This window comes from Halichoerus grypus, chromosome 3 (genome assembly GCF_964656455.1).
Source record: "Halichoerus grypus chromosome 3, mHalGry1.hap1.1, whole genome shotgun sequence".
NCBI classification, from domain to species: Eukaryota; Metazoa; Chordata; class Mammalia; order Carnivora; family Phocidae; genus Halichoerus; species Halichoerus grypus.
Window position 1 is genome coordinate 123,573,318 of NC_135714.1, and position 27,618 is coordinate 123,600,935.

At 35.2% G+C, this 27,618-nt stretch overlaps 1 protein-coding gene across 3 annotated transcripts in view; it reads right to left on the reverse strand.

Moving 5' to 3' along the window:
- Window positions 1-27,618, reverse strand: part of ANAPC10 (anaphase promoting complex subunit 10) — a 255,496-nt gene that overhangs the window by 141,912 nt on the left and 85,966 nt on the right. For 2 of the 3 annotated variants that reach the window (XM_078069271.1, XM_078069272.1), the window contains exon 5: window positions 13,307-18,841. The exons of the other annotated variant lie outside the window; for it this stretch is intronic. In XM_078069271.1, coding sequence (XP_077925397.1) covers window positions 18,611-18,841 — 231 coding nt within the window. In that variant the 3' untranslated portion in view covers window positions 13,307-18,610. Of the gene's footprint in view, window positions 1-13,306; window positions 18,842-27,618 lie in introns of those variants that run through there. 3 annotated transcript variants of the gene reach the window in all.

Below are 27,618 nucleotides of genomic sequence, written 5' to 3' on the forward strand. Positions count from 1 at the left end.
GGGTAGTGAGGTAGCAGCTGCTCAAGGGATCAGAGAACAGAGAGCTCAAAATCTGACATCAGGGAGAGCGCTGACAATACTTGCATCTTTCTAAGAAAGTTTGAAGAAAATAGATTCACAGTTTTCCACAAGACCTAATTTCAATTTAATTACTGATCTTTTAACTACAAAGCAGCGAAATATTCACACAAGCAGAGCTATTTATTGGCCACCTCGGGGCACTTGTCCTTAGATTGGCCCCTTCTCACATCTTTACAATGTTTTTGGACACCTGCGAAATTCTGAAGGCAGAAGAAAATGTCTGCTCACATCTCTATTCATGCCTCAGGGTCCTATGACCCAACGTTATTACTAATTTATTAATAATTATTATACTATATTCATAGTGGGATTTAGATTAGACCACATTTAGATGACAATGGATATATGAAGTTGGATATATGAAGAATATTTTAATTGAGATTATACTAATTTATGATTTATTGCGAAGCCAATGAAGGGCCCTAAAGGTCTAAATGCCTCAGGCCCAGAATTACTTAAACGAGGCCAGAATAATTAAACACAAGCCTCAGTATGACCTAGAAACAATAATTCAAGACAAAGTTTGGAGATATGTGAGTTTCTCTAAGAAAGACTGGGGGAAAGAGATCCCTTGCTCTTTACAAGGTTCAGTTTAAATTAAATCACACTGATTTATTCTCAAAGTTGTAAAGTCACAACATAGTGATGCAAGCCCCCTTATTCTGTAAGAAGCCACAGACAGAAATATTAAGTGAATACTCTTCTCTGTATTGAATCAATCTCTCCTGCTTTCCATCTCTATGTCCCTCCAGCCCTCCCCTCCATTCTTCCTTTTCTTTTTCTAAAAAGCAATGGGCTAAGTCTATAAAGAAATAGGAAGCAATATGGCCTGGCCACCTTTCCATATTTCTTTATCCTTGCATCCCCATCCTACCCCGCCCCCTCTCCTCAGTAGTGATGTGAGAGGGAAGGTTTTATTCATTTAGGTCAAAGGTGAGAATCCCAGGACAATATTGTCCTTTTAATAGTCTTTGGTATGACAGAAAACGTAAAACCAGAGGCGCATACCTCTCTTATCCACACATACCATCAACATCAATAGGTACTCTACCACAGCCTCAGGCAGCTGAATTCTAACAGGCATTCTGCCCTCAGACCACTCCTGCATCCTGATGAGCCAGCTGGCTTTCGACTGCTCATCCATTCCTTGTATTTCCCTCTTCTCTACTGTTTCTAAACACAGATCAGCTAAGCCCTACATATTTCATCACAGCTACGTGAATGTTTCTGATGCTTAAGGAATATTAAATTATTGATTACTGCAAGTTGGTATCAACACTAGATGGTATTTTATGGACAGAGAGAGAGGAAGAAAAGTTACTTCAGCAAACATTCAACTTCATCATTTAGTAGCTGTGTGATTTAGTCAAAGCAATCAATCTGTTTCTTTCATTCTAAGAAGGGGAGAATAATAACTATGAGATTATTACAGGGGTTGAATATGATAATACATAAAGAATGCCTCCGAAGGACTGGCACAAAGAGAGAGCACTCGGTAAGTGTTCACTGTTTTTCATGTTGCTATGAGGACAAGAGGGAGTCTATGCAAGGCAGCAAGGAGACCACCAGGCCTCAGTAAATCTCTGAAAGAACCTGGATGCTTCTGCACGCCAGCCCTTCCTTCCTCTCATACTTCAGTGTTAAAGATGCGCGTGAACAAGATCACTCAACAGCAACGCTTGCACTGAATGTGAACAAAGAAAATCAGTGGAGAATTTGATTGTGAAAACACTGAAAAGGGCCTTTTTTAGCATGGAAGATGATTCATATTTAACCTGTGGCTATTCTGGGTAAAGCTAGAATTACTGCCCAAGTTGGAAGTAGCATAATCACCGGACAGGCTGGAGTATGTGGTCAGGCATGTAACATTTTTAACAGGCATGGGGAAACAAAGTCTAATATGGAAAGAGCTAAATGTGAACAGTAGTTGAAATAACAACTTACTCCTTCTTTAATATGGAAGACTATCTTTTCACTTGACAAATGCATATGACAGTGACAAATGCCCCATGTAGCTTCTGTTATGTGAAATTAAAAGATACAGTACAATTTCCTTATGGTGATAATTCCCTTTGCAATCATTTTTACTATGAAGCATTTCATACAGTTTTAAAATGTAGAGAATATAATAAATCCTTGGGTATACACCACTCAGCTTAAGAAATAAAACATTACAAATGTAATTGAAGCCTCCCCTAATGATCTCATTCCTAATTCCTCTTTCCCCTAGACCCCAAGGTAGTCGTCATACTGAATTTGGTGTTATTTAGTCACATGGGATGCATTCTCAAGGTTACTTTCTCAGACCAAGATAAAAAGGCTAGTCTTCTATCAATATTTAGAATGAATTATTCCCTTTGTGCCTCTGAGTAGAATTTATGATGTGGCAAGGTCTAGCAACATCATAATTTTAAATTAAATCAAAAAAGGGAAAATATTCTTATTTTAAGGTCACTCCAACTATGAAATGCAATGTCCTTAAAAAATAAAATGAAATCAAGGCTATCTGGAAATATATGGAGAAAAAACTCTATCGATGTGGAAAGAATTCAAGATTTGAGTTTCAGCAATATGGCAGACTATACATTAAAAATCTTTTCTGCTAGATTAGCTGGAAACGTTGAGAAAAATTACACAAACTATAAAGCAACGCACAGCTAAGCCCATATAAAAGAAAAATATCCAGGTGCCAGGAATATTGAAGCAACTAAAAACAGGACTGGCAAATGGGTAGGCTACTCTGCATTTGCCTTAATGATGGGTGGTGAGTAACAGTTGCAACCTAGGAATTTGGCTTTTAAGGTAATGCAAAGGACAGGAGATGAGAACTTGGCTCTTGCAAGGTGGAAAATTGAAATTAAGATCCCTGCATAAAACTAGAAGGGCTAAAATCTCAGTTGGGGGCAAAAAAAAAATCTCCCCACCAGAAAAAGAAGACAATAGACAATGGGGAAACTGGTTTATCTGTGCTGGGGTAAAATAAATCCCTTGGGAATGTATAATCTGGGCCTGCACAACAAAAAGAGAACTGAATTTATGTCACATGTGGTCTAGAAAGCCACAAGTCAAAAGATTATGAAGAACTAAGTCCTAAGCCAAGGATCTCCAATGAGTGCACACAGAAGTAAATCCGAAACTATTTTGGAAGAACACTCTAACTCAAGTTGCACAGGAATTTTATAGATAAATTCATAACCCAAGATTTAAGGCAAAAGAGAAAACAAAAATAGATTAAAACACCCAAGAAATTAACACAATAGAAATGTCTGACAGAGACTACTAGATAATCATGACTAAAAGAATTATCATATATTTTAACTAATTAGTCTAAAATTCCCTAAAATTCTAGTAACTAATACAAATCTGCATTCCTTAACAAAAACAAAAATGAAAAATGGATGAGTAGCCATTCAGGAAAGATTAATAATTGTGTTTGGGGGAAAGATCAGGGCAAACCCAGAAACAGGAAATACTCAATTATTTGCCACTGAATTACTTTGGCACCATGTAAGAATATAAAGTTGTAAATGCACTTAACAGTTAGCTACTGGAGGATAACATGGCCTCCTTTTGGAAATGTGCAAACTCAGGCTCTTTCGTCAAAAGTACCTGCGAAAACATCGATGTGGAGCAAGCACCTGTATAGGATCTGGAGGATCCTGGTCTACACATCAAAATGAACACAGTAGTTTAAAAGCTGGACGAGGTGGTAGTGAAGAAAAATGTCATACTCTTCTTTAAATTTTCTCCTATATTTAACTATTTGTAATTTAACTGTATAAATTTATATAAAAATTTAACTTTATAAATTAATAAAGTTAATATATTATGTCAATATAATATAATATGTCAATATATTCACCATTGTCTCCTTACCTAATTTATTATTCTGAGGCCCCATGTAATAGATACCTATATAAACATCTCAGCATGATATCTATATCTGTTTATTATCTTTTACCTAAATCTCCTCCCAGCCACATGTGAGCAAACAAAGAATTCTGCCTATTTTATATTTCCAGTCATTTCTTGCCACTTCTACTGCCATATTCCTATCTGGCCCCTCATACATCCCACCTGGGCTTTTCACTTAGTCATCAAATATTTCATTGCAAGCTTACTATCTATCAGGTACTGTTGTTCCAGATGCTACATTACTAAGATGCTTTCCGAACCTATCTTTATTGCCTCCAATGCTTCCTGCTCCAATTGAATCTTACTGATTTAACCTTCTTAAAACACATTATCACTCACCTACCTATTCAAAACTCTTCAAGGGTTCCCTGAAAGAAGATACAGGCCAAACTTTTTACCCTGACTTTAAAAGGCCCTCCAAAATCTGGCCCAAAACTACCTTTCTAAAGTTTTCTGTCACCTCTCTCCTAGATGTTTACTTGCATGGGTTTGAGAAGCAATATCTTCCATTGCTTCTTGGCCTTTTGGCTAAGATCAAGTGAGAAGCAATATCTTCCTTTTTTTAAGTGAGGCTCGAACTCACAACCCTGAAATCAATAGTCACAATCTTCCAACTGAGCCAGCCAGGTACCCTGAGAAGCAATATCTTCCAAATAAGCCATATAGATTTCTTCCTCCCAGAAAGCCAAACTGAGTAAAAAACAAAACCCAATTATATTCAATTTACAGAAAACATATAAGAAATATAAGGATATGAAATGGTCAAAAATAAAAGAATGGAAAAAGATGTAACATTCAACACCAATCAAAAGAAAATTGGTATAGTTTTATTAAATCAGAAAAGTAGCTTTTATGGCAAAAAATAAAAACAATACTAGAGACAAAGAAGTACATTCATTTTAAGTGGTTTGATTCATCAGAAAGATATAACAATTCTAAGTGTGTATGTACTTAATAACATAGCTTCAATATATAAAGAGAAAATTGACAGAATTATAAGGAAAAGTAGACAAATCCACAATCATGTGGAAGATTTTCATACAACTTTCTTATTAACTGATAGAATGGGCAGACAAAAAAAATCAGTTGAGTTTAAAATATTGGACATAATTAATAAACCTGATCTATATTAACATACATGGAGCACTGCAACATATAATTTTTTATGAAACACTAATAAAAACTGAGCATATGCTGGGCTAGTAAAGCAAGTTTCAACAAATTTCAAAATATGTTCTTTGACCACAGAGTAATTATGCTAGAAATCAATGATTAAAGATATTTTGAGGGGTGCCCAGGTGGCTCAGTCGGTTGAGCACTGGACTCTTGATTTCAGCTCAGGTCATGATCTCAGAGTCATGGGACGGAACCCCTCGTCGGGCTCCATGTTCAGCAGGGAGTCTGCTTGAGATTCTCTCTCTCCTTCTCCCTCTGACCCTCCCCCACTAAAATAAATAAGTAAATCTTTTTTAAAAAAAAGATACGTGGAAAATCCCCATATTTTGGAAAGAAAATGATGAAATGTACTTCTAAATAACCCATGGGTCAAAGAGAAGCATTCTAATAGATAACAGATATCATTCTAACTAGATGCTAGTGGTATAGTTAGTGGTATAGTGCTAAGATAAACCAGAGCTGTACTTAGAGGGCAATTTACAGCTTTAAGTGCATATTTTAGACAAGAAGAATGCTGGAAATCAGTAATTTAAGTATTCATCTCAAAAACTTAGAAAAATAAGGCAAATTAGCCCTAAAGAAAATAATAAAGAGCAGAAAGTAATGAAATAGAATATATGCATTAGAAAGGATAAAGCCAACATTTGTTTCATGGAAAATACTAACAGAATTGATACATTTTTGCTGAGACTAATGAAAAAGAAAAAGGATATCACAAATAATCAATATCAGGAATGATGAGAGATCTAATAATACAGATCCTACAGACATTATAAAGATCATAAAATGATAATAACTTTATGCCAATAAATTTGAAATGTAGACAAAATGGATAAACTCCCAGAAAAATACAAATTACCAAAACTTACACAAGAGGAAGTACAAAAATCTAAATAATTCATCTATTTAGAATTAGAAATCAAACCTATAAATATGTCTTCACAATGAATATTTTAAGTCATTTAAGGAATTACTCTAAGCTCATACAAACTCTTCCAGAAAACAAACGAAAACTTTCTCATTTATTTTATGAAGCCAAAATAATTCCAATACCAAAACATGAAAAGGACAGTACAAAAAGGAATACTATAGGCTAATCTCACTCGATGCAAAAACCATTGGTGCACATGGATGAAAAATTTCTAAACTAATTTTTACCAAACCAAGTTCAGTGATTCATAACAAAAGATAATGCCTATAGTCAAGTTAGATTTATTCCAGAAAGATGGTTATTCAACATGTAAAAATCAACCAATATAATCCAACATAATAATAAAAAAGAAAAAAATCATATGGTTATTTCAATAGGTGCAAGAAAAGCTTTTTATACCCTCAGTATTCATTCACGATTTTAAAACGAACAAATGGGGCACCTGGGTGGCTCAGTCGTTAAGCGTCTGCCTTTGGCTCAGGTCATGATCTCAGGGTCCTGGGATCGAGGCCCCGCATTGGGCTCCCTGCTCAGCGGGAAGCCTGCTTCTCCCTCTCCCACTCCCCCTGCTTGTGTTCCCTCTCTCATTGTGTCTCTGTCTGTCAAATAAATAAATAAAATCTTGAAAAAAATAAAAAATAAAAAATAAATAAAACGAACAAATGATTGTGGTAAACTAGAAATAGAAAAGACTAGCATTAATTTTATTAAGGGTTTCTTGAAAAAAACCTAAGCATTCTTGGAAAAAACCTAAGCAAACATCATACAAAACGGTGAAATCTTGAAGCTTTCTCATTGGGATCAGAAACAAGGGAAGAATGACTGCTTTCAATGTTCAATTTAACATCTCAGACTTCTATTTAATACATTACTGGAGGCATAATTAGTATAATAAGAAAAATAAAAGTATAAGGAAAGGAAAATAAAAAAGAGGCATCATTTAGAGATGTAAAAAATCCAAAAGAATCTACAGAAAAATTATTTTAATTAAGGGGAAAGTTAGAAAGTTGCTGATTATAATTAATTTACAAAAATCAATTTGACTTCAATTTACCAAAATAAACTACTTTAAGTATCATTTGTAATAGCATCAAAAATATCAAATTCCTAGGAATAAATCTATAAAAAATATACAAGATGTCTCCCAAGAAAACTATGACACTATTGAAAGACATTAAAGTCTCAAACAAATGGAGTCTTCTGTAAATCAGAAGACTCAATAATGAAAAGTGTTCTCATTGATCTATAGATTCAAAGCAATCCCAATAAAAATTCTATAGTTTGTGTGTGCGTGTACGTGTTTATGTGTAAGCTGATAAGCTGAATATAAAATGTATATAGTAATGAAAAAGGCCAAGAATGTTTGAAATAGTTAAAAAAGAACAAGCTGGAAGAACTTGATCTAGGAGAAAAAAGTGGTTGAGAGGGGACACAGAGAGAGCTTCCAGGATACTGAGGTGTTCTAATCTTTGGCATGTACATAGGTGTCTACCTTGACCTAATTCATTAAGCTGGTGTTTGGTGCACTTTACTGTATATACATTATGCTTCATACACACAACTAAAAAGGAAAAAGGCTAAAAAAAAAAAAAAAGCTGACAAAATCAGCCAAAGACTATCGTAGATAGGACTCAGGTGCTCATCTAATTCCTATACAACCAAGTGACTTTCTTCTAGCTTGCAAATAATAAAGAAAAATTTCACATACAGAACCTTCCCATTAAAATATTTCCTCTTACTATATTCACTAGCTACAGAGTATATGCAAAATGGTTATTATTATTTAAAACAAGAAACTGCTTAGATTGTATTGTTTCTTCATATCACTAGTATACCTCATGCTTCAGTTGACACATCTTTAAAAAGAATTATAGTATGAATAATACTGTTTCAAAGCCTTCTTCAGTTTTAAAATAAGACTTTCTTATTTTGAATCCGAAAGCAATTAGACGTAAGACAAGCACGAATTGGACCCAAAGGAATGAAGTTGTGTTCCTACTAATGCTGATTCTGTTTAAAAACACAACATGCCATATTCCAAGAACTCAAAATATTTTTGTAATGGCCACTTGAGAGCCTTATTTGGAGCTGTGTGTGATTTCTGATGGTCTTGCTTACAAGTGTATTTTTCTAAGAATTCCATTTATTACCTAAATCTCTGGAATGGAAGAGGGAACCTGGAACAATGGATCCAAACTGGGTGGACATTTCTATGATTCCACAAGCATCAATCTCTAAGGAACGCCCTTTGGAAAAACACAGATTTCCACCCGGCTTTTTACCCCAGGCAATCTTCTGATAACCTTCTCCATGGTTTCAATCTTAGATAATATTAGATAATCTTAGACAAATATTAAACATTTTAATTTACATAAAATTGTTTCAAAAACTAGGGTTTTTATTCCACAGTGTCCTTTACAACTTATAATGGTAGGGGGTGTTAGGCTACCCATTCTGCCTCTTTTCTTCTCCGAAGTTTTAATATAGCATTAAATATAAGAAATATATAAGGGTATGGATATAAAACCATAGTTATAACAGGGTAAGAGTAAACTTTCACCACATCCTACCCTACCTTTTTTCCATCCTGTAACTTAAAGATGTTACAGATTACTCAGGTTAGCACCCCACTGTACTAGTCTGAAAATAACCTCCTCACTCCTCCACAAATTTGTAATTTTCCATGCCTAAAATGCCTCCCCATTTCATCTCACTCTACTTAAATTTGCATGTTTTGGAACTAGAGTGTAAATTTAGGAACACTTTTTTTCCCCACTCCTGATGATTCTCAACTAGAAGGAGGTTCAATTCCTTTACTATGGCTGGACTTCTCTCCAACCTGTCACATGGCCCTGAGGAGGTTAACAACTGGTTTGTGAATATAGGAAGAACAATTCAGAATATATGGCTCTGTTCCATCCTCCTTCGAGAGAGAATCCTGCCCCATTCAGTGTGCAGCCAGCCACGACATGAATCTTAGGGATTCATTATTAGAAACCCAAATTAGCTAAGACTTCGAAAGACATCCATCAGCCTTCAGGAAAGAAGGTAATTATTTCAGCCTTCATCTTCACTATTTGTTTCTCAACTTGTACAGAACCAAGGAAGGAGGCCTCTTTAGATAACCTTGTATACATGAGTGTCTTTCTCTTCCATAAGAACCTTACAACTACACTAGGCATTGGTGGTATCTGGTTTACTCAATACTACTTCATACTGAGGATGTGTGAATGTCTCTGTGTGTCCCTAGCCATCAACAGCTAGACCATAAGTTCTTTCTGAATAAGACATACGTTTTCTTCTTATTTGTATTCTACACGGGACTTAAGGCATTCAATAGTACATGTTGTTTGAAAAAAGATGCAATATTTTTCTCCTGGGAACTAGAAGTAATATAACTGATTACAGCATTATAAACATCTTTTTTTTGTTTGATAGGAATGAGCAATCAAGTATCCATAATAATTAAAAAATGACACTGTGGGTTATTCCCTTCTAAGTAAATCTTTATAAAATGTATGCCTTCCGGCCTTAGTATATATCCTAAGCCAAACTACTTATCTTTCTTCATTGGCACAGTATTACTAACTTGATTAGTTATGTTATTAAAGATAGTCTAGAACAGGAACTTCTTCTCAGTGGATCAAAACAGAGAAAGCTTATTCAAAGTGGCCTGAGAGAACAATACTGAAAAGAGACAAGTTTGGAGCTAGCAAAATAGTGCTTATCATAAAATTCTAAAGGGGCAAGACAGGACATCAACAAGAAGTAGCTACCAGCAGCTAAGGGATTCAGACCTAGATCAGGAGTAATAAAGGGTCTAGTAGACTGGCTTAGAACTAGTTAGATATGGTAAGTGTGCTGGAGCTTCTCTTCTAGCATGATACTCACTTCCTGCTTCTGGAAATGTGTGTCTTAAAGAACTTACAGGGCTGTTTATCTACTCCAGCTTGCAACACTGGAAAGTTATATCAAGTATGTTTTCCTTTTTGGTAAGGTTGAAAAATGCAAGAAATGAGCTTTGATATTTTGCATGGGCTCAAAAGGACAATGTAGTTAATAACTAAAAAGTTTGTCTTAGCCCCCACCCACTGTAACAGAATTTACAGAATTTAGAGGGTCCTACTGCTTTGTGTGGGAAAATTCTACATAATTGCTATCATGGCAGGGTGTAAGTATATGGTAGATAATAAAATACAGATGCTAAAAAGGGGTTCTAAGGTTACCACACAGGCAGTGTTGCAGAACTAGCGGTTATCTTCCCAAGTCCAGCAGAATTCATGAGGGAAGAGGGGGAAAAACAGCCATTTCTTCCCCATAGATTTCTCAGATCAAACCACATGAACTGAAGACAAACTAATAACAAAACCAGCTACTTTTTGTTGAATACTGCTATTTGCCACACACTGTGCTAAGTGTTTCCCTTTATTATCTCACTTAAACCTCTGAGGTGAGTACCGCTATTACTTCCAGTTTGCAGATGAGGGTGTTGAGGCTTAGAAAGATTGTGTGTGGCAGATACTGCTTACTGTTTACCTCATATCTAGTCTCCCTTCTTCCTCACAGAGAGAATATTGTTTGTAGTTTTGTGTTTTGGTTTTTTTTTTTAGGGAGATGATGTGTTTTGCCCTAGAAAATAGTAGTTTGCCTAAGGCAACAATGACAATTGTGCTCCCTGCCTTCCCAGACAAGCTTCCCTCTTGGGTAGAGACAACCGTATGACCCAGTTCTGACCAGATTCCTGGGGATAACAGAAGACAGATATGGCCAGTGCTACTCTTCTCCCTTCTCTCTCAAGTGCCAATGTGAGAGTTAGGATGACAGCAACTATTTTTTGACCATGAGAAGGACCTAAGAATTCTCAGGAAGCCAGTGAAACAAACATGGATCTCCAGACTTTTTAATATACAAGAAATATAAAAACTTATTTAAGTCACCGTGGCAGGGATTTGTTATTCATAATTAAACGTCGCCCTGACACAGTGATTTTGTGAAAATGAGATATAAGGCATAAAGTATGTCAATACAAGATCTTAGAAAAACAATGTATATTTACTTCATGCCTACTATATGTTGAGAACTATAATAATGCATTCCTTGTCTGACTCTGTCTTCAAGAGTTAGCAACATACACAATATGACATTCATATGTTAATACAGTACTGGCAGAATATGTAAGTGCTAAGAGGATTTAGGATAAAAGAATTACCAAAATACACAGAATTAAAATCAGATAAGTAAAGGCATTCAAGGGAGTGACTTTTGAGCCAATTGTTAGAACAGTGACATTAAAGGCCATTAGATGTTACTATAAAATGGTAAAATGAGAATAAGGGAGTTGTGTGCATAAAACAGACAAGCATATTTGCTGGGCTAGAGCAAAAATTCTGAGAATTCATATGAAAAGGTTATAAAAGAGGCAGGGAAGATGTATGGCCTTGAAGGGATGCCAGAGGACTTTGGGTTTACTTACATAGGTAAATTTATATAGGTAATGTGCAATTAGTATAGATTTTACAGAAAGCCATATGATGGAATATTGTTTGGATTATTTTATCTTTGCATAAACTAAAGACCAATGGTCCAATTGGGAGCTTCCTGCAATTGGCCTAGAGAGATGCAAATGGAGTGAAACTAAAAGTGATAATTAATGTGGAGAAAGAATCTGCAGAACTTGGCATTACTGAGTATGGGAAGATGAAGGAGCGGAGTCAAAATCATACCCGATTGCCAGTCTAACAACTGAAAATTTCAAGAAAAAAAAAAAGGGTTTTATATTAACAGCCCTAATGACTTAGAAAAAAAATAAAACTTCCAAAGAACAGGTTACCTGCATCTCCTAGTAGTTACTGAATGCTACCTAAAACAACAGCACTTTAAAACAGCAAAATTCCGTTTCTTTGTCTTTGGTAAACACATGAGCTTGTTATAACTTAAGAGCTGGATGGCTTCTTACCATTCTCCTTTTACCTAGGCTATCCCTGGTTCATTTTGTAGCCATATCCATTTAACATATGATTCTTACAAATTTTAACAGTTGAAAAACAGCTGGCTGAACTCTCCGCTTCAGTCTTTTGGATACTTTGCTTCTTGGTAAGTGATCAGTATTTTGATACTGCTGTAGTAATAACAGGAAATGATCTGTTAAAATCTGGATCTCCAGCTATAGATGAATGCCAGAGTAAAGAGGAGAGCTAGTCGCAGAATGAAGTCTATAAAAACAGTTTGGGAAATTATTTCTAAGACCACAGGGAGAGAATCATAATTTACTCTCAACATCAGAAAAGCAAATGCAAAGTGGAAGAATATCTTATGATGATCACTGAACTCTATCAGTGGAAAGCTGATGGCCACAAACAGTAATTACAACAACTGAGATGGTAAATGCTAGAGCTTCACTAATACATGAGGTGAAATACCATTTCCTGAAATAAAAATTCACCCAGAAAAAAGGTTTCATAAGCAAGTAGAACACTTTTAGATTGGTCCAATTGTAATTTTGCTTATATGTACAAAATAGTAAGTTGGTTCTATTCACCAGATAGGACAAGAGAAGACAAACGATGGTAATGGGATTAGCCACAGAAGAAAGAGAGGGCACCTTCACCTAGGGAGTCATAGAAGTGGGGAAAGCCAAACGATGTGGGCAAAAGAAGATAATCTTGGTTTAAAAGATGCTCAAGGCAAAAGTTCCACATATAATTACAACTACAAAGTATTATTTTCCCTAATGCTTTAATGTAACACATTTTACAAAATTTATCATTTTTTTTTAAGATTTTATTTATTTATTTGATAGAGAGAGACACAGCGAGAGAGGGAACACAAGCAGGGGGAGTGGGAGAGGGAGAAGCAGGCTTCCTGCTGAGCATGGAGCCCGATGCGGGGCTCAATCCCAGGACCCTGGGATCATGACCTGAGCCGAAGGCAGACGCTTAACGACTAAGCCACCCAGGCACCCCCAAAATTTATCATTTTAAAAAGGTAATTGACAAAATAAACCAGTAACCAAGAATTCAATTAATAAAAATAATATATAAGCCAACATTTTATTAAGAATTTTAGAACAATAACAATTTTCTAAAACACTAGAATTTTACACTCATAAAAATTTATACTGTGGTGTATTAATCTAGTGTATTACATTAATTACTAAGTTAGTAGTCATAATGGCTGAAAGAACAGAAGGCATGGTAACTAAAATTACTTTCAAGATTGTGTTTTAATTGTTGGAAACTTTCAAACAAGAGTAAATGTACAAAACATCACTTAATTCTTAACACACAAATCATCTGTTTCAAGTTGTTACTCATAAAAACAATGATAGTCTGGATTCAAGAATAGGCTTGAAAAGTAAATAACTAGATATTACAAATAGTCTTTTAAAAATTCCACTTTCTCCACAAATGTCTTCTTTAGCTTCACCTCGGTCTTCCTGAACAGAAAGTCAACTTTCCCTTCCTCTATACCCTTACCCATCAATTAGAGATCTTACCACTCTAATTTCTGATTTGGCTCATTAGAGATCTATTATTTCCCCTAATAGATTATAAGCAACTGGAAAGCAAGGTCTGCATCATATTTATCTTGGTCTCCTTATTAAATCTAATTTAATACCCAATATCTACTAGTCTTTTTTAGAGTTGCCTGTTTATTAGTGTTCAATGAACCACTGTATTTTATTTTATTATTTTTTTAATTTTTAAAGTTAATTTTTTAATGTGAGTATAGTTAACACACAGTGTTACATTAGTTTCAGCTGTACATCTTAGTGATTTGGAAATGCTGTATTTTAAAATTCCACAGTTTTATACAGTTTCTTATGATAATATTTCCCCAGCTAATAAGCTGATTTTGAAAGTATCTTACATTTAGATTACATGTGAAATTTAAAAATTTAAATCTTATAACTGCACAGTTTGTCCAATACTCAAAAACAAATACTATGAATGAGTGAATTTGCTGTCACTGTTTCATTAGCTATTAAAATCGCTCTTCAGTCTTAGTTTTTTATTTTCAGATCCTTTCAGTAAGACATAGAACTACTTCAAATCTAGCATCTTTGAATGATTACCATGTGAAACAGGTAGAATAAGCTATTTTTAAATCAGCTTTATTGAGGTTTAATTGACATGCAATAAACTGAACATTAAACTTAAAGTGTATAATTTGATAAATTTTGGAATATGTATATACCTGTGAAACCAGTACCACAATCAGATTAATGAACATTTCTATCATTCCCCCAAATAGTCCATCTCACCTTACTTCTCCCAACTCCCCATCCCACACAACCATGGATCTGCTTTCTGTCATTTGATTTGTTTGTATTTTCTAGAATTAAAAAAAAAAAAAATCAAATAGTATGTACTCTCTTTTGTATGGCTTCTTTCAGCATAATTTTTATGAAAATTTACCCATGTTGCTGCATGTACTAACTGTTCATTCATTTATATTGTTGAGTACAGTATTCTATTATATGGATATATGACTATTTGTTCATATATGCTCCTTTGGTCGATATTTGGGTTGTTTCCAGTTTTCAGATATTACAAATAAAGCTATGTATATTCTTTGTATAGACATATGCTTTCTTTTCTGTTGGGTAAACATCAAGAAGTGAAATGACTGGATCATATAATAGGTAGATGTTTAACTTGTTAAGAAATCACTGAGCTGTTTTACAAAATGGTTATACATTAATTGCAACTTCACCATCAGTGTGAGGTCCAGTTCCTCCACATCTTTGCCATTGCTTGCAACTATCTTTAATTCTAGCCAGTCTAGCAGCTGTGAAATGGTATCTCACTGTGGTTTTACTTTGCATTTCACTAATGTCAATTGAAGCTGAGCATCTTTTTACAAGTTCATTTGCTAATCCTATATCTTCCTTGGAAAGTGACTATTCAAATTTTTTGCTTCCTTTATTGACTTGTTTGTGTTCTTACTGTTGAGTTGTAAGAATTCTTTATATATTCTAGGATACAAATCCTTTATCAGGTATATTATTTGCACTTTTAAAAGAGAAATGCAACTACTTTAGATAATTATGCTTTGTCAATATTATAATACATGGTCTATCTGTATTTTATTTTATTTTATTTTATTTATTTTATTTTTTTTAAGATTTTATTTATTTATTTGAGAGAGAGAGAATGAGAGACAGAGAGCATGAGAGGGAGGAGGGTCAGAGGGAGAAGCAGACTCCCTGCTGAGCAGGGAGCCCGATGCGGGACTCAATCCCGGGACTCCAGGATCATGACCTGAGCCGAAGGCAGTCGCTTAACCAACTGAGCCACCCAGGCGCCCGGTCTATCTGTATTTTAAATAATCCTTATAAAAGGGAACCATTATCTCCATAATCCTCCACTACCAATTTTTCCCATGCCTAATAAAGGTGGCCAGCCCACTGGCATGTAAAAACAGAGAGAATAAGAATAGAAATAGAAAACATATTGATTTTCTCAACATTCTTCTTAATCCCTCCTGATTTTAGGAGCCTCTTAGGAAACTATTAGTAGGAGATAACAGAGTGCATCATGTCAATGATAATTAGTCCTCTTCCTTGTTTTTTTTAAGCAAAATTTTAAAAAGCATTTAGCAAGTAGTAACATTATTACTAATAAAACCTTCTGTACTTTTTATTAGATTTCTCTCTTATACTAAGACCTTATGTTTACATGAATGTTTTCCTTATCAGACTAAAGCAAAACATTCAATACAGTACCTAGTGAATATTGCTATTATTTTTGTGATTCTCTCCTTTTTTTGTTGTTGTTGTCTTTTTGTTGTTGTTGTTTTTATGGAGCCCTGAGATCAAGACCTGAGCTGAGATCAAGAGTTAGACGCTTAACCAAATGAGCCACCCAGGTGCCCCTCTCTCCCCTTTTCTTTTAAGTGGAACTCATAGAAAGAACAGCAGAGATTCTACTAAGTGAAAAAATGAAAGCCTTTTTTAGAGTATCCATGTAAATTAGTACTCCTTGCCAGAATAAAGCATACACATAATTATTTTTTAAACTTTACTATTTAATGGATTGAAGACCTAAATGTGAGACCTGAAACCATAAAACGCCTAAAAGAAAACATAGGCAGTAATCTGTGGGACATCGGCCTTAGCAACACATTTATGGATTTTTCTCAAGCAAGGGAAACAAAAGCAAAAATAAAATATTAGGACTACATCAAAATAAAAAGCTTTTACACAGGTAACGAAACCACCAATAATACAAAAAGGCAATCTACTGAATGACAGAAGATATTTGCACATAATATATCCAATAAGGAGTTAATATCCAAAATATATAAAGAAATTACACAACCAACACCAAAAAACAAACAATCCAATTAAAAAATAGGCAAAGAGGCACCTGAGTGGCTCAGTCGGTTAAGCGTCTGCCTTCGGCTCAGGTCATGATCCCAGGGTCCTGGGATTGAGGCCCACATCAGGCTCCCTGCTCAGCGGGGAGTCTGCTTCTCCCTCTGCCACTTCCCCCCTGCCTGTGCTCTTGCTCTTTCGTGCTCTCTCTCTCGAGTAAATAAAATCTTTAAAAAAAAAAAAAAATAGGCAAAGGACCTGCATAGACATTTTTCTAAAGAAGACATACAGATAACCAACAGATATATGAAAAGATGCTCAATATCACTAATCACCCAGGAAATGCAAATCAAAACCACAATGAGATACCACCTCACACCTGTCAGAATGGCTATTATCAAAAAGACAAGAAATAGCAAGTGTTGACAAGGATGTGGAGAAAAGAGAACCCTTTTGCATTATTGGTGGGAATGTAAACTGATGCAACCACTGTAGAAAACAATATGGAGGATCCTCAAAAAATTAGAAATAGAACTACTGTGGGGCGCCTGGGTGGCTCAGTCGGTTAAGCGTCTGCTTTCCGCTCAGGTTATAATCTCGGGGTCCTGGGATTGGGCTCCATGTCAGGCTCCTTACTCAGTGGGGAGTCTGTTTCTCCCTGTCCCTCTGCCCCTAGCTCCCGTTCATGCTCTCTCTCTCTGTCTCAAATAAATAGATAAAATCTTAAAAAAAAAAAAATAGAACTACCATATGATCTAGTAATTCCACTGCTGGGTATTTACCCAAAGAAAACAAAAACACTAATTCAAAAAGATATATGCATCCCTATGTTTTAAAGCAGCATTATTAACAATAGCCAAGATATGGAAGCAACCCAAGTGTCCATCAGCAGATGAATAAAGAAGATGTGCTATATAAATACACAGGATGGAATATTACTCAGCCATAAAAAAGAATGAGATCTTGCCATTCACAATATGGAGCGACCTAGAGGGTATTATGCTAAGTGAAATAAACAAAGAAAGACAAAGACCATCTGATTTCATTTATATGTGTAGTCTACAAAACAAAACAAACAAACTCTTAAATATAGAGAACAAACTGGTGGTTGCCAGAGGGGAGGGGATTAGGGGGATGAGTGAAATAGGTGAAGGGGATTAAGAGATCCAAACTTTCTGTTATAAAATAAGTAAGTCCTGGAGATAAAAAGTACAGCATAGAAAATACAGTCAGTAACATTGCAGTAACTTTGTATGGTGACTACACTCATCCTGGTGAGCACTGAGTAACACATAGAATTGTCAAATCACTACGTTATACACCTGAATACACCAAACAGAACATTGTATGTTAACTATACTTCAATTAAAAAAAAAAAGAATGAAAACTTTACAATTTAAGACTTCAATCTACCCAGCAATGCGAAAACCACCAAGGAATCTTTTCCAAACAAGAACCAATCTGGGGAAGTTCTGTGGCTAAATAATCATCCTCCTAAAAAGTAATAGATACAGGGGGGAAAAAAGCATACAGAATCAAATCTACTCATTTTAAACTATAGAAAGAAAACACATTTAAGCACCTTTAAAATATTTTTATATACAAATAACAATCTCATACATTTAAAAAACTTTATGAGACACATAACTATATTCTCCAAATCAGAATAGTTCTCATAAGATACTGAATGCTAAGCCTATTTTGATACTGTTTTTTAAAAGGCCCAGTTTTAAAAGAATAAGCTTCCCCTAGAAAGAAAAAAAAAAAAAAAGAAGAATTTTGGCCTATTAAAGACAGTATCTATTGATAAAACATAGTATTGTTCCCAAACATGCAATAAAGCATCACTCTAATGCACGTTCACTATATGAAATAATCACTTAGTAAAAAAAATTGTGTTATCTCTTAAAATTTTCAGTTCAATTGTTTTTCTTTTGTTATAATGAAAAATTCAATGATTGGCTTCAAATCTTTTTTTAATAATGTAAAATATGTGAGCTTCATTATATGTTAAAGAAAATAAAAATTATATGACCCAAAATCTATTTATTAAAGTTACAATAAAATACTCTTCAATGCATACAAAATTGCAAAGTAACTGATGTTTTTTTCAATAAAGATTCCAGATATAATATTTACTGACAAGATAAAACAAAGATATGTTTAATGATTTTTGTCCTGTGTTAAGGTCACCTTATTGAACGATACATCATGAAATCAATAGTTGTACATCTAGGAAATTTACCAATGGAGCTCTCTTCTACTGGTGTGTATATTTTAATTTGTCTCATGTGGGTGTCTCTTCCATTTTGATGATTGGCTAGAACAGCAATCTGTATCATGAATGTGCGAGTTGGCTTCTTATGATTATCAGTTAAGGGTACGTGAATCCAGCCACTTGGTTCCACCAATTCAAGTTGCTGCCAAGAAAACAAAAGTCAGATTATGTTTTCACCCAATGAATATAATTTATTATAATGAATACATTCTAAAGTTGACTTAAAATTAACTTTTGCTCACTGAGAGAATGACAATATGGTAACAACCATTACCAGTTATTTGGCACTTTTGCATCATGGTCCATTTTTACACTTGCTAATAAGCACTCTACATGTACCATGTTAGTAGACAAAATAAAAATAGATGTATGCAGTCTTAGTGTTTATAGAAACTTGTATAACTTACAAGTTTAGAATCAGACATGTATACATGTATACAGCCAATGGAAGACCATGTTGATATAAGTAGGAAAAGAATCTAACATTATGCTTCAGGTATACTTTATTTCAAGGACCATACCTAATATACTTAAACACATTTAAAAATAAATCAGATTCTATATAAACTACAAGAATATTAACAAAATCAATCATTAAACAAAATCAAACAAAGCTTTTTTTCTTGAACAACAGTAAGTGATTTATCTAGTCTGGATGATATTCTAAACCTAAAATCTAGATTTTTAATAAGAAATGCCAGATAAAAATTTTTTAATTCTTAATTTTATTTTAATCAAGAGTCCAAACTATCCTTCCTTAACAAGGGAAAGAAAATCATAAGTCAACCTCTTTGACCTCAGCCGCAGCAACTTCTTCCTAGACACATCGCCAAAGGCAAGGGAAGCAAGGGCAAAAATGAACTATTGGGACTTCAAGATAAAAAGTTTTTGCACAGCAAAGGAAACAGTCAACAAAACCAAAAGACAACTGACAGAATGGGAGAAGATATTTGCAAATGACATATCAGATAAAGAGCTAGTATCCAAAATCTATAAAGAACTTATCAAACTCAACACCCAAAGAACAAATAATCCAATCAAGAAATGGGCAGAAGACATGAACAGACATTTCTGCAAAGAAGACATCCAAATGGCCAACAAACACAAGAAAAAGTGTTCAACATCACTCGGCATCAGGGAAATCCAAATCAAAACCTCAATGAGATACCACCTCACACCAGTCAGAATGGCTAAAATTAACAAGTCAGGAAACGACAGATGTTGGTGAGGATGTGGAGAAAGGGGAACCCTCCTACACTGTTGGTGGGAATGCAAGCTGGTGCAGCCACTCTGGAAAACAGTATGGAGGTTCCTCAAAAAGTTGAAAATAGAGCTACCCTATGACCCAGCAATTGCACTACTGGGTATTTACCCCAAAGATACAAATGTAGTGATCCAAAGGGGTACGTGCACCCCAGTGTTTATAGCAGCAATGTCCACAACAACCAAACTATGGAAAGAGCCTAGATGTCCATCAACAGATGAATGGATAAAGAAGACGTGGTATATATATGTACAATGGAATATTATGCAGCCATCAAAAAACCCGAAATCTTGCCATTTGCAACGATGTGGATGGAACCAGAGGGTATTATGCTAAGTGAAATAAGTCAATCAGAGAAAGACAAATATCATATGATCTCACTGATATGAGGAATTTGAGAAATAAGACAGAGGATCATAGGGGAAGGGAGGAAAAAATGAAACAAGATGAAACCAGAGAGGGAGACAAGCCATAAGAGACGCTTAATCTCAGGAAACAAACTGAGGGTTCACAGAGTGGTGAGGGGTGGGACGGATGGGGTGGCTGGGTGATGGACATTGCGGGGGGTATGTGCTATGGTGAGCACTGTGAATTGTGTAAGACTGATGAATCAGAGACCTGTACCTCTGAAACAAATAATACATTATATGTTAAAAAAAAAAAAAAAAAGATGGTAGGAAGGGAAAAATGAAGCGGGGGGAAATCAGAGGGGGAGATGAACCATGAGAGACTACGGGCTCTGAGAAACAAACTGAGGGTTTTAGAGAGGAGGGGAGGTAGAGAGATGGGTTAACCCGGTAATGGGTATTAAGGAGGGCACGTATTGCATGGACCACTGGGTGTTATACACAAACAGTGAATCATGGAACACTACACCAAAAACTAATGATGTAATGTATGGTGAGTAACATAATAAAATAAAATTAAAAAAAAAAATCATAAGTCAAAAGGTAAACCTAAGTTTCTAAAAGTTTTTCTAAAGTTATAAAGTAGTTTTTAAAAGATAATTATTGTTTTCTAAATTATCTTAATTATTGAACACATATAAACTATATACATCACCAAAAATATAGGTTTATCTTATCAGCACAGCCAAATAGCAGTGTCAAAGAATCTAAATCTGGATTCCATGAGTTAGTTATTCTAGCAAAACAATTAAGTGAATCTTCTTCCACTGTATCTTCTTTTCCTTCCCTCTCTCCCTTTCTTCCTTTTTCTTCTTTTTCTTTCTTTCATTCTTTTTCATTTTTCTCTTCTCCCTTTTCCCTCCTCCCTCCCTTCTTCCCTCCTTCTTTCTTCATTCTTTCATTCATTTTTTTATAGGAAAAGGGTGGGTAGACGGAAGTAGAGATGTGGACAAGATAAAAAGAGAAGGAATCCTAAAAAAGGGTAATTATTTTTAAGACTGAATGATTTCTTCTTTTAACTACAGAATGTAAGCTTAATGAAGAAATCATTACTCCTTGTGATATTTTTAGTCAGTGTTTTTTTGTTTTTTTTTTTTTAAATAAACTTCTATTAGCACTAACTTAAAATGAAAGAATTAGAGACCAGATATATCTGGTTTCCATCACTAACCTTTTATTTAACCAGGTAACAAATAGTTATTGAGTACTTGAAATGTTCAAGGTATTCTTCTAAGTATATTTAAGCATACAAAACATGAATAAGGCCTTCTTCCTAACCTTAAAACAAGCTCAGGCAAACAACCTTCATTTGTTTCATTCAGTTTCCTCAAGTATAAAATAAAGGGATTGGACAAGTTATCATCCAGTGTCCCTTCCAGCTCTGACATTTAATGATTCTAAATAAAAGAAAGATATGGTAAGCAGAATAATGGAATCCCAAAAATGTCCATGTCCTTCCCCAAAACCTGCGGTTATTTTAACTTATATGGCAAACAGGGCTTTGCAGATGTGATTAAGTTAAAGATCCTGAGATGAGAAGATTACCCTGGATTTCCTAGGTGGACATAATGTAATCACAAGGCCCCTTATAAGAGGAAAGCAGGAGAGACAGAGGGATGTGATGGTGGAAGCAAGGGTTGGAGTGATGTGACCATAAGCCAAGGAAAGTAGGCAGCCTCTAGAAGTTGGACAAGGCAAGGAAGGAATGGTTTCCCCCTAGAAATCCCCAGGAAAGAAGGCAGCTTGCTGAAACCTTGATTTTAATTCATAAGACCCATTTTTGGACTTACGTCCTCTAGAACTGTAAGATAACAAATTTGTGTTGTTTTAAGCTACTGCCTGTGTGGTAATTTGTTATAGCAGGTAAAGGAAACTAATACAATAGATATTTGTAGTTCAGAGAAGAAGAAAGATCTTCTGGGCGAAAGATGAATCTATTCTCAAGTTAAATGTACTATAATGAATCTCAACAATGAACAAAAAGTAAAACTAAGATTCTAAACTCAACTCCTTACTAATAGAATGCTTTTGACAAATGTAACCATTATTTCTGATAGACTCAATGTTATTTTCTTAGCATATCTTAAATGCTTTAGTGTACTGAAAGTTATATTAAGATTTTGTAGCAGGAGGGAGCTGTTTGGCTGATGTTGGTGTTCCTGAAGGAAGAGCCCTGTGGGGCTGACATACAGAACTCTTGAGGAGTGGGAGCCAAGTGGCTTGTGGTGCTGACATTTCTGACATAGTGTTCACTAGGCTGGTACTGTGAGTGTTAGAAAAACTGCAAACTGGACTCAGGTATAGCTATGGGAAGGAACTGCTACTGTGAAGAAACCCTGCTAGGATGATGAAAAGCAAACAGGACACAAACACAAGGAAGTAAGTCTCTTTTTTCTCTTCCTGCCATGCAATCTCCCTCTAGCCCACCTTTTTACCAGAGCTTAACAGATATGCAAGGGCTCCAAACATATCAAATCTTTACTGAGCAATTGTTATGTGCCAAACAATGTTCTAGGGACTGAAAACAAATAAACAAAAAATACAGTAGCAAATAAGACAGATCATGCCTGAAAAGAATTACTCACAGAGGTACAAAGAGATAAGATTTAAACATGATAGTAAGACTTTGAGAAAGAAGTTATAATAAAAATACTAGTAGTGAGGAAGAAACAACAACAAAAATAATTAAAAAGAATAAATCAACATGCTTATAAAATAAAAAGTAAATGTCAATAATAATTCCTCAAAAAGAATGCTAATGATAATAGCAGCAAGCTCTTACCTAGCACTATTATGTGCCAGGTAATGCTCTAAGTGCATTAAGTATATTAATTATTTAATCCTAGCAATGAGGCAGGTAATATTACTATCCTGATGTCACAAATGAGACAACCGAGACAGAAAGGTTAAGTACTTTCAGTGAAGTCACACAGCTGGTACGTGGCAGAGCTGAGATTCAAACAGGCAGTGTGATTCCAGGGACTATGCTTTCAAAAACATAATGTGTTTTACATTATATAAAGATAATAATTTAGTAGTAATAATTTTATCTGAACTCCTATCTTATACAAATAAAACATGAATTAATGAAATAAGGGTAGGAGAGAATTCCCCACTAATCTCCTCATCATAATACAATTTCCTTTATATCCTACACATAAATAAACATAGACACATAGGATATAAAGGGAATTATAAAAGGAACAACAAGAGAATTAAAAATAGAATTTCAATTTTGAAATCTTCAGAGGAAAAGGTAAATAGTATTATATATACTAAAAAAAAGTTTTTAAAAAGGACATGGCAGGATGTTATATAGAAAGTCTAAAGTAAGTTCATAAAAGATATATGTATGCATCAAACACCACCTTTAAAAAACTCAGGTTCTTGGGGTACCTGGCAGGCTCAGTCGGTGGAGCATGCGACTCTTGATCTCAGGAATGTGAGTTCGAGCTGCATGTTTGGTATGGAGACTACTTAACAATAACATTAACAACAACAACAACAACAACAAAAAAAACAGGTTCTCTTGAGGATATTATGCCAGTGATATGTGCCAGTCACAAAAGAACAAATACTACATGATTCCACTTGCATAAGGTACCCAGCTAGTGTAGTCAAATTCAGAGACAGAAAGTAGAATGATGGTTGCCAGGGGCTGCAGGGAGAGGGAAATGGGGAGTTAGTGTTTAATGGATACGGAGTTTCAGTTTGGGAAGATAAAAAAAAAGTTGTGGAGGTGGATGGTGGTGATGGTTGCACAACAATGCACTTAATGCTACAGAACTGTACTTATGAATGATTAAAATGGTAAATTTTACGTTATGTATATTTTAACCACACAAAAACTCCAGTTCTCTGTTTAACTAAAAAAACCCCCAAATCGTGGTGATATTGAAAGCCTAAAACACTGCTGACAGAAGTGTAAAATGGTGCCACCACTTTGGAAAATCATCTCACAGTTCCTCAAGTGATTAAACATAGTTACCATATGACCCAGCAATTCTACCCTCAGATGTATATCCCAAAGAAATAAAAAACATATGTTCACCTAAAAACATGTACACAAATATTTATAACAGCATGATTCATAATAGTCAAAAGATGCAAACAACCTAAATGTCCTGCAGTTGATGAATGGATAAACAAAACAGGGTATACCCATACAATGGAATATAATTTGGCAATAAAAAGAAATGAAGCACTGATATATGCGTAACACAGATGAACCTTGAAAATAAGTGAAATAAGCTAGTCACAAAGGACTGCATTCTATACGATTCCATTTATATCTCAATAATTAAATAGATACAAGTTAAATATATATATAAAACATCTTACACTGTTGGTGGGAATGCAAGCTGGTACAGCCACTCTGGAAAACAGTATGGAGGTTCCACAAGAAGTTAAAAATAGAGCTACACTACAACCCAGCAATCGCACTACTGGGTATTTATCCCAAAGATACAGATGTAGTGAAAAGAAGGGGCACCTGCACCCCAGTGTTCATAGCAGCAATGTCCATAATAGCCAAACTGTGGAAGGAGCCGAGATGTCCTTCAACAGATGAATGGATAAAGATGTGGTTCATATATACAATGGAGTATTTCTCAGCCATCAGAAAGGATGAATACCTACCATTTACATTGACGTGGATGGAACTGGAGCATATTATGTTAAGTGAAATAAGTCAATCAGAGAAAGACAATTATCATAGGGTTTCACTCATATGTGGAATATAAGAAATAGCGCAGAGGATCATTGTGGAAGGGAGGGAAAACTGAATGGGAAGAAATCAGAGATGGAGACAAACCATTAGAAACTCTTGACTCTGGGAAACAAACTGAGGGTTGCGGAAGGGGAGGTGGGTGGAGGTATGGGGTAACTGGGCAATGGGCATTAAGGAGGGCATGTGAGGTGATGAGCACTGGGTGTTAGATACAACTGATGAATCGTTGAACACTACATCTGAAACTAATGATGTACTATATGTTGGCTAGTTGAATTTAAATTAAAAAAAACATCTATCATATTGGTAAAGATTAAAATAATTAAGAACACCAATTATTGGTGAGAGTAAGGGAAATGTACTCTCATGGACTTATATGGAAATTAAATAGGTATAACCTTCCAGAAGAGAAATTTGGTAACACCTATCAAAATTTTAAATATAACTATCCTTTAACAGAGTAACTTCACTTCTGGAACTACAGGGAAATACTTAACGGCACAAGGATATGTAATAATATTCGTAATTGCAAATAGGTTAAATGGCTACCAATAGAAGGGTGGTTGTGGTAGCCAGCCCCCAAGATGACCCCAGTGATTTATGCTCTTAACTAGTTTCTTCCTACAATGGGTTAGGGTTGGCTTTTGCAACCAAGAGTATATCATAAGTGACAATGAGACTTTGCAGATAGGTCATAAAAGGCATTGCAGCTTCTGCCTTGGTCTGTTGTGCCATTCCTTCTGGGAGAAACCAGCTACCATGACATGAAGACACTCAAAAAGACCCCAGGAGAGGTCCCTAAGGAGACAAACCTAGACCCAACCTGCCAGCCACATGAGTGAACCACCTTAGAAGTGGAATGATTCTCCAGTCTCAGTCAGCCTAGCTGACACAGGACTATAACTGCATGAGAGACTATAAGAGAGAAATGGCCAGCCAAGCTCTTTCCAAATTCCTGAATGGAAATCATGAGAGATAATAAATGATTACTGTTGTTTAATACCAGTAAGTTTTAGGTTATTTGTTATACAGCAATAGTAAAACACGGAGTAGTTAGATAATGGTCCATATCCTGGAATATCTTACAGCAAGCAAAAATGCTGAATCTCTCTCTATATATTTGCAGTTACTTGCAGCTATCTCTGGTTAATTTTAAAAAGCAAAATACTGAATAACTTTTGTATGATCTTATATACGTTTTTATAGATTATTTTTGTGTGGATAGAGAAAAGTCTAAGGATATTCATCAAAATACAAATAGACAATATCTATAATGATGAGAATATGGGTCATTTTCCTTTTATTCTAACTTTATGTATTACCTATGTTTTTCTTAATAAACAAGTATTTATCTTATTTAAAAAGCTATTTTTAATTTGATGGTGGCTGGGGGAGGAAAAATTTTCAGAACGTTTCAGTACCTGAGTTTAGTATCTCATTGAGAGTACTCCTTTCCTCCACTAATAGATTCATCCTTCTTGGTGATTTCTACATCCATAGAGACAATCCATTTAACAATCTGGATTCTCCTCTCCTCAATTTCTTCACTTCCAACGATTTTGACTTCTGCCTTAGTTATACCTCCATAGTCATATTCTGTACTTGATCATGAGCAATGGCTGCAATATAGCTGAAATGTTGACTTAAAATATTCCCAGCTCCACGTTCCTAAGTTACTGGCTTTCTCTAGTGATCCCCACAGCAATAGTATTACCCCCAGCAAAATAGCTACACCATTGATTCCATCTACTTTCTTACTGTTCATTAATCCATTCACTCTTAGTTCCCACTTTATCTCAATAACATCCAATAGTTCATCATGATAATCAATCTTTTTACACACTTAAATGTCCCTCTCTCACTGTTTCTTTTCTTTTTTTTTAAGGAAAAGAACAATCCTGGTTAAATCCAACTCTCTGCTTATTCTATACCTATTGAAGAAAAATAATCAACCATGCTAACTGGTTCTCACTTCAAATTCAAGATGACGAGTGTCCATTCAAGTGTATATTTAGCACAATGCAAAATTCCTACTATATCCCTTTAGAAAATTTGCTTTCACTGTCTCTGGGACAGCTATTTCCAGGCTTCTCCTCAAATCCTAACACTTCCTCTAATTTCTCTCTGAGCTAATATCTTATTTCATTAAGAAAACAGAGACAATCAGAAAAAAAAAATACCATCTTCCCATCAGCTGTTATACAGTAAAATAACTGCTCCTGACCTTTCTGAGGCCAGCTCTTCCATTTGCCAACAGATCCCTTTGCAAAGACTTTCCCAACCAAAGACTCTGCTCCCTAATAAACATTCTCTCTCCAAATCATTTTCTCTTCTCCACTGGATCACTATCATCAGCATTTGAACATGCCACAATACTTGTCATTTTAAAAATTAAAAATAAGTCAGAATGGCTAAAATTAACAAGTCAGGAAACGACAGATGTTGGTGAGGATGTGGAGAAAGGGGAACCCTCCTACACTGTTGGTGGGAATGCAAGCTGGTGCAGCCACTCTGGAGAA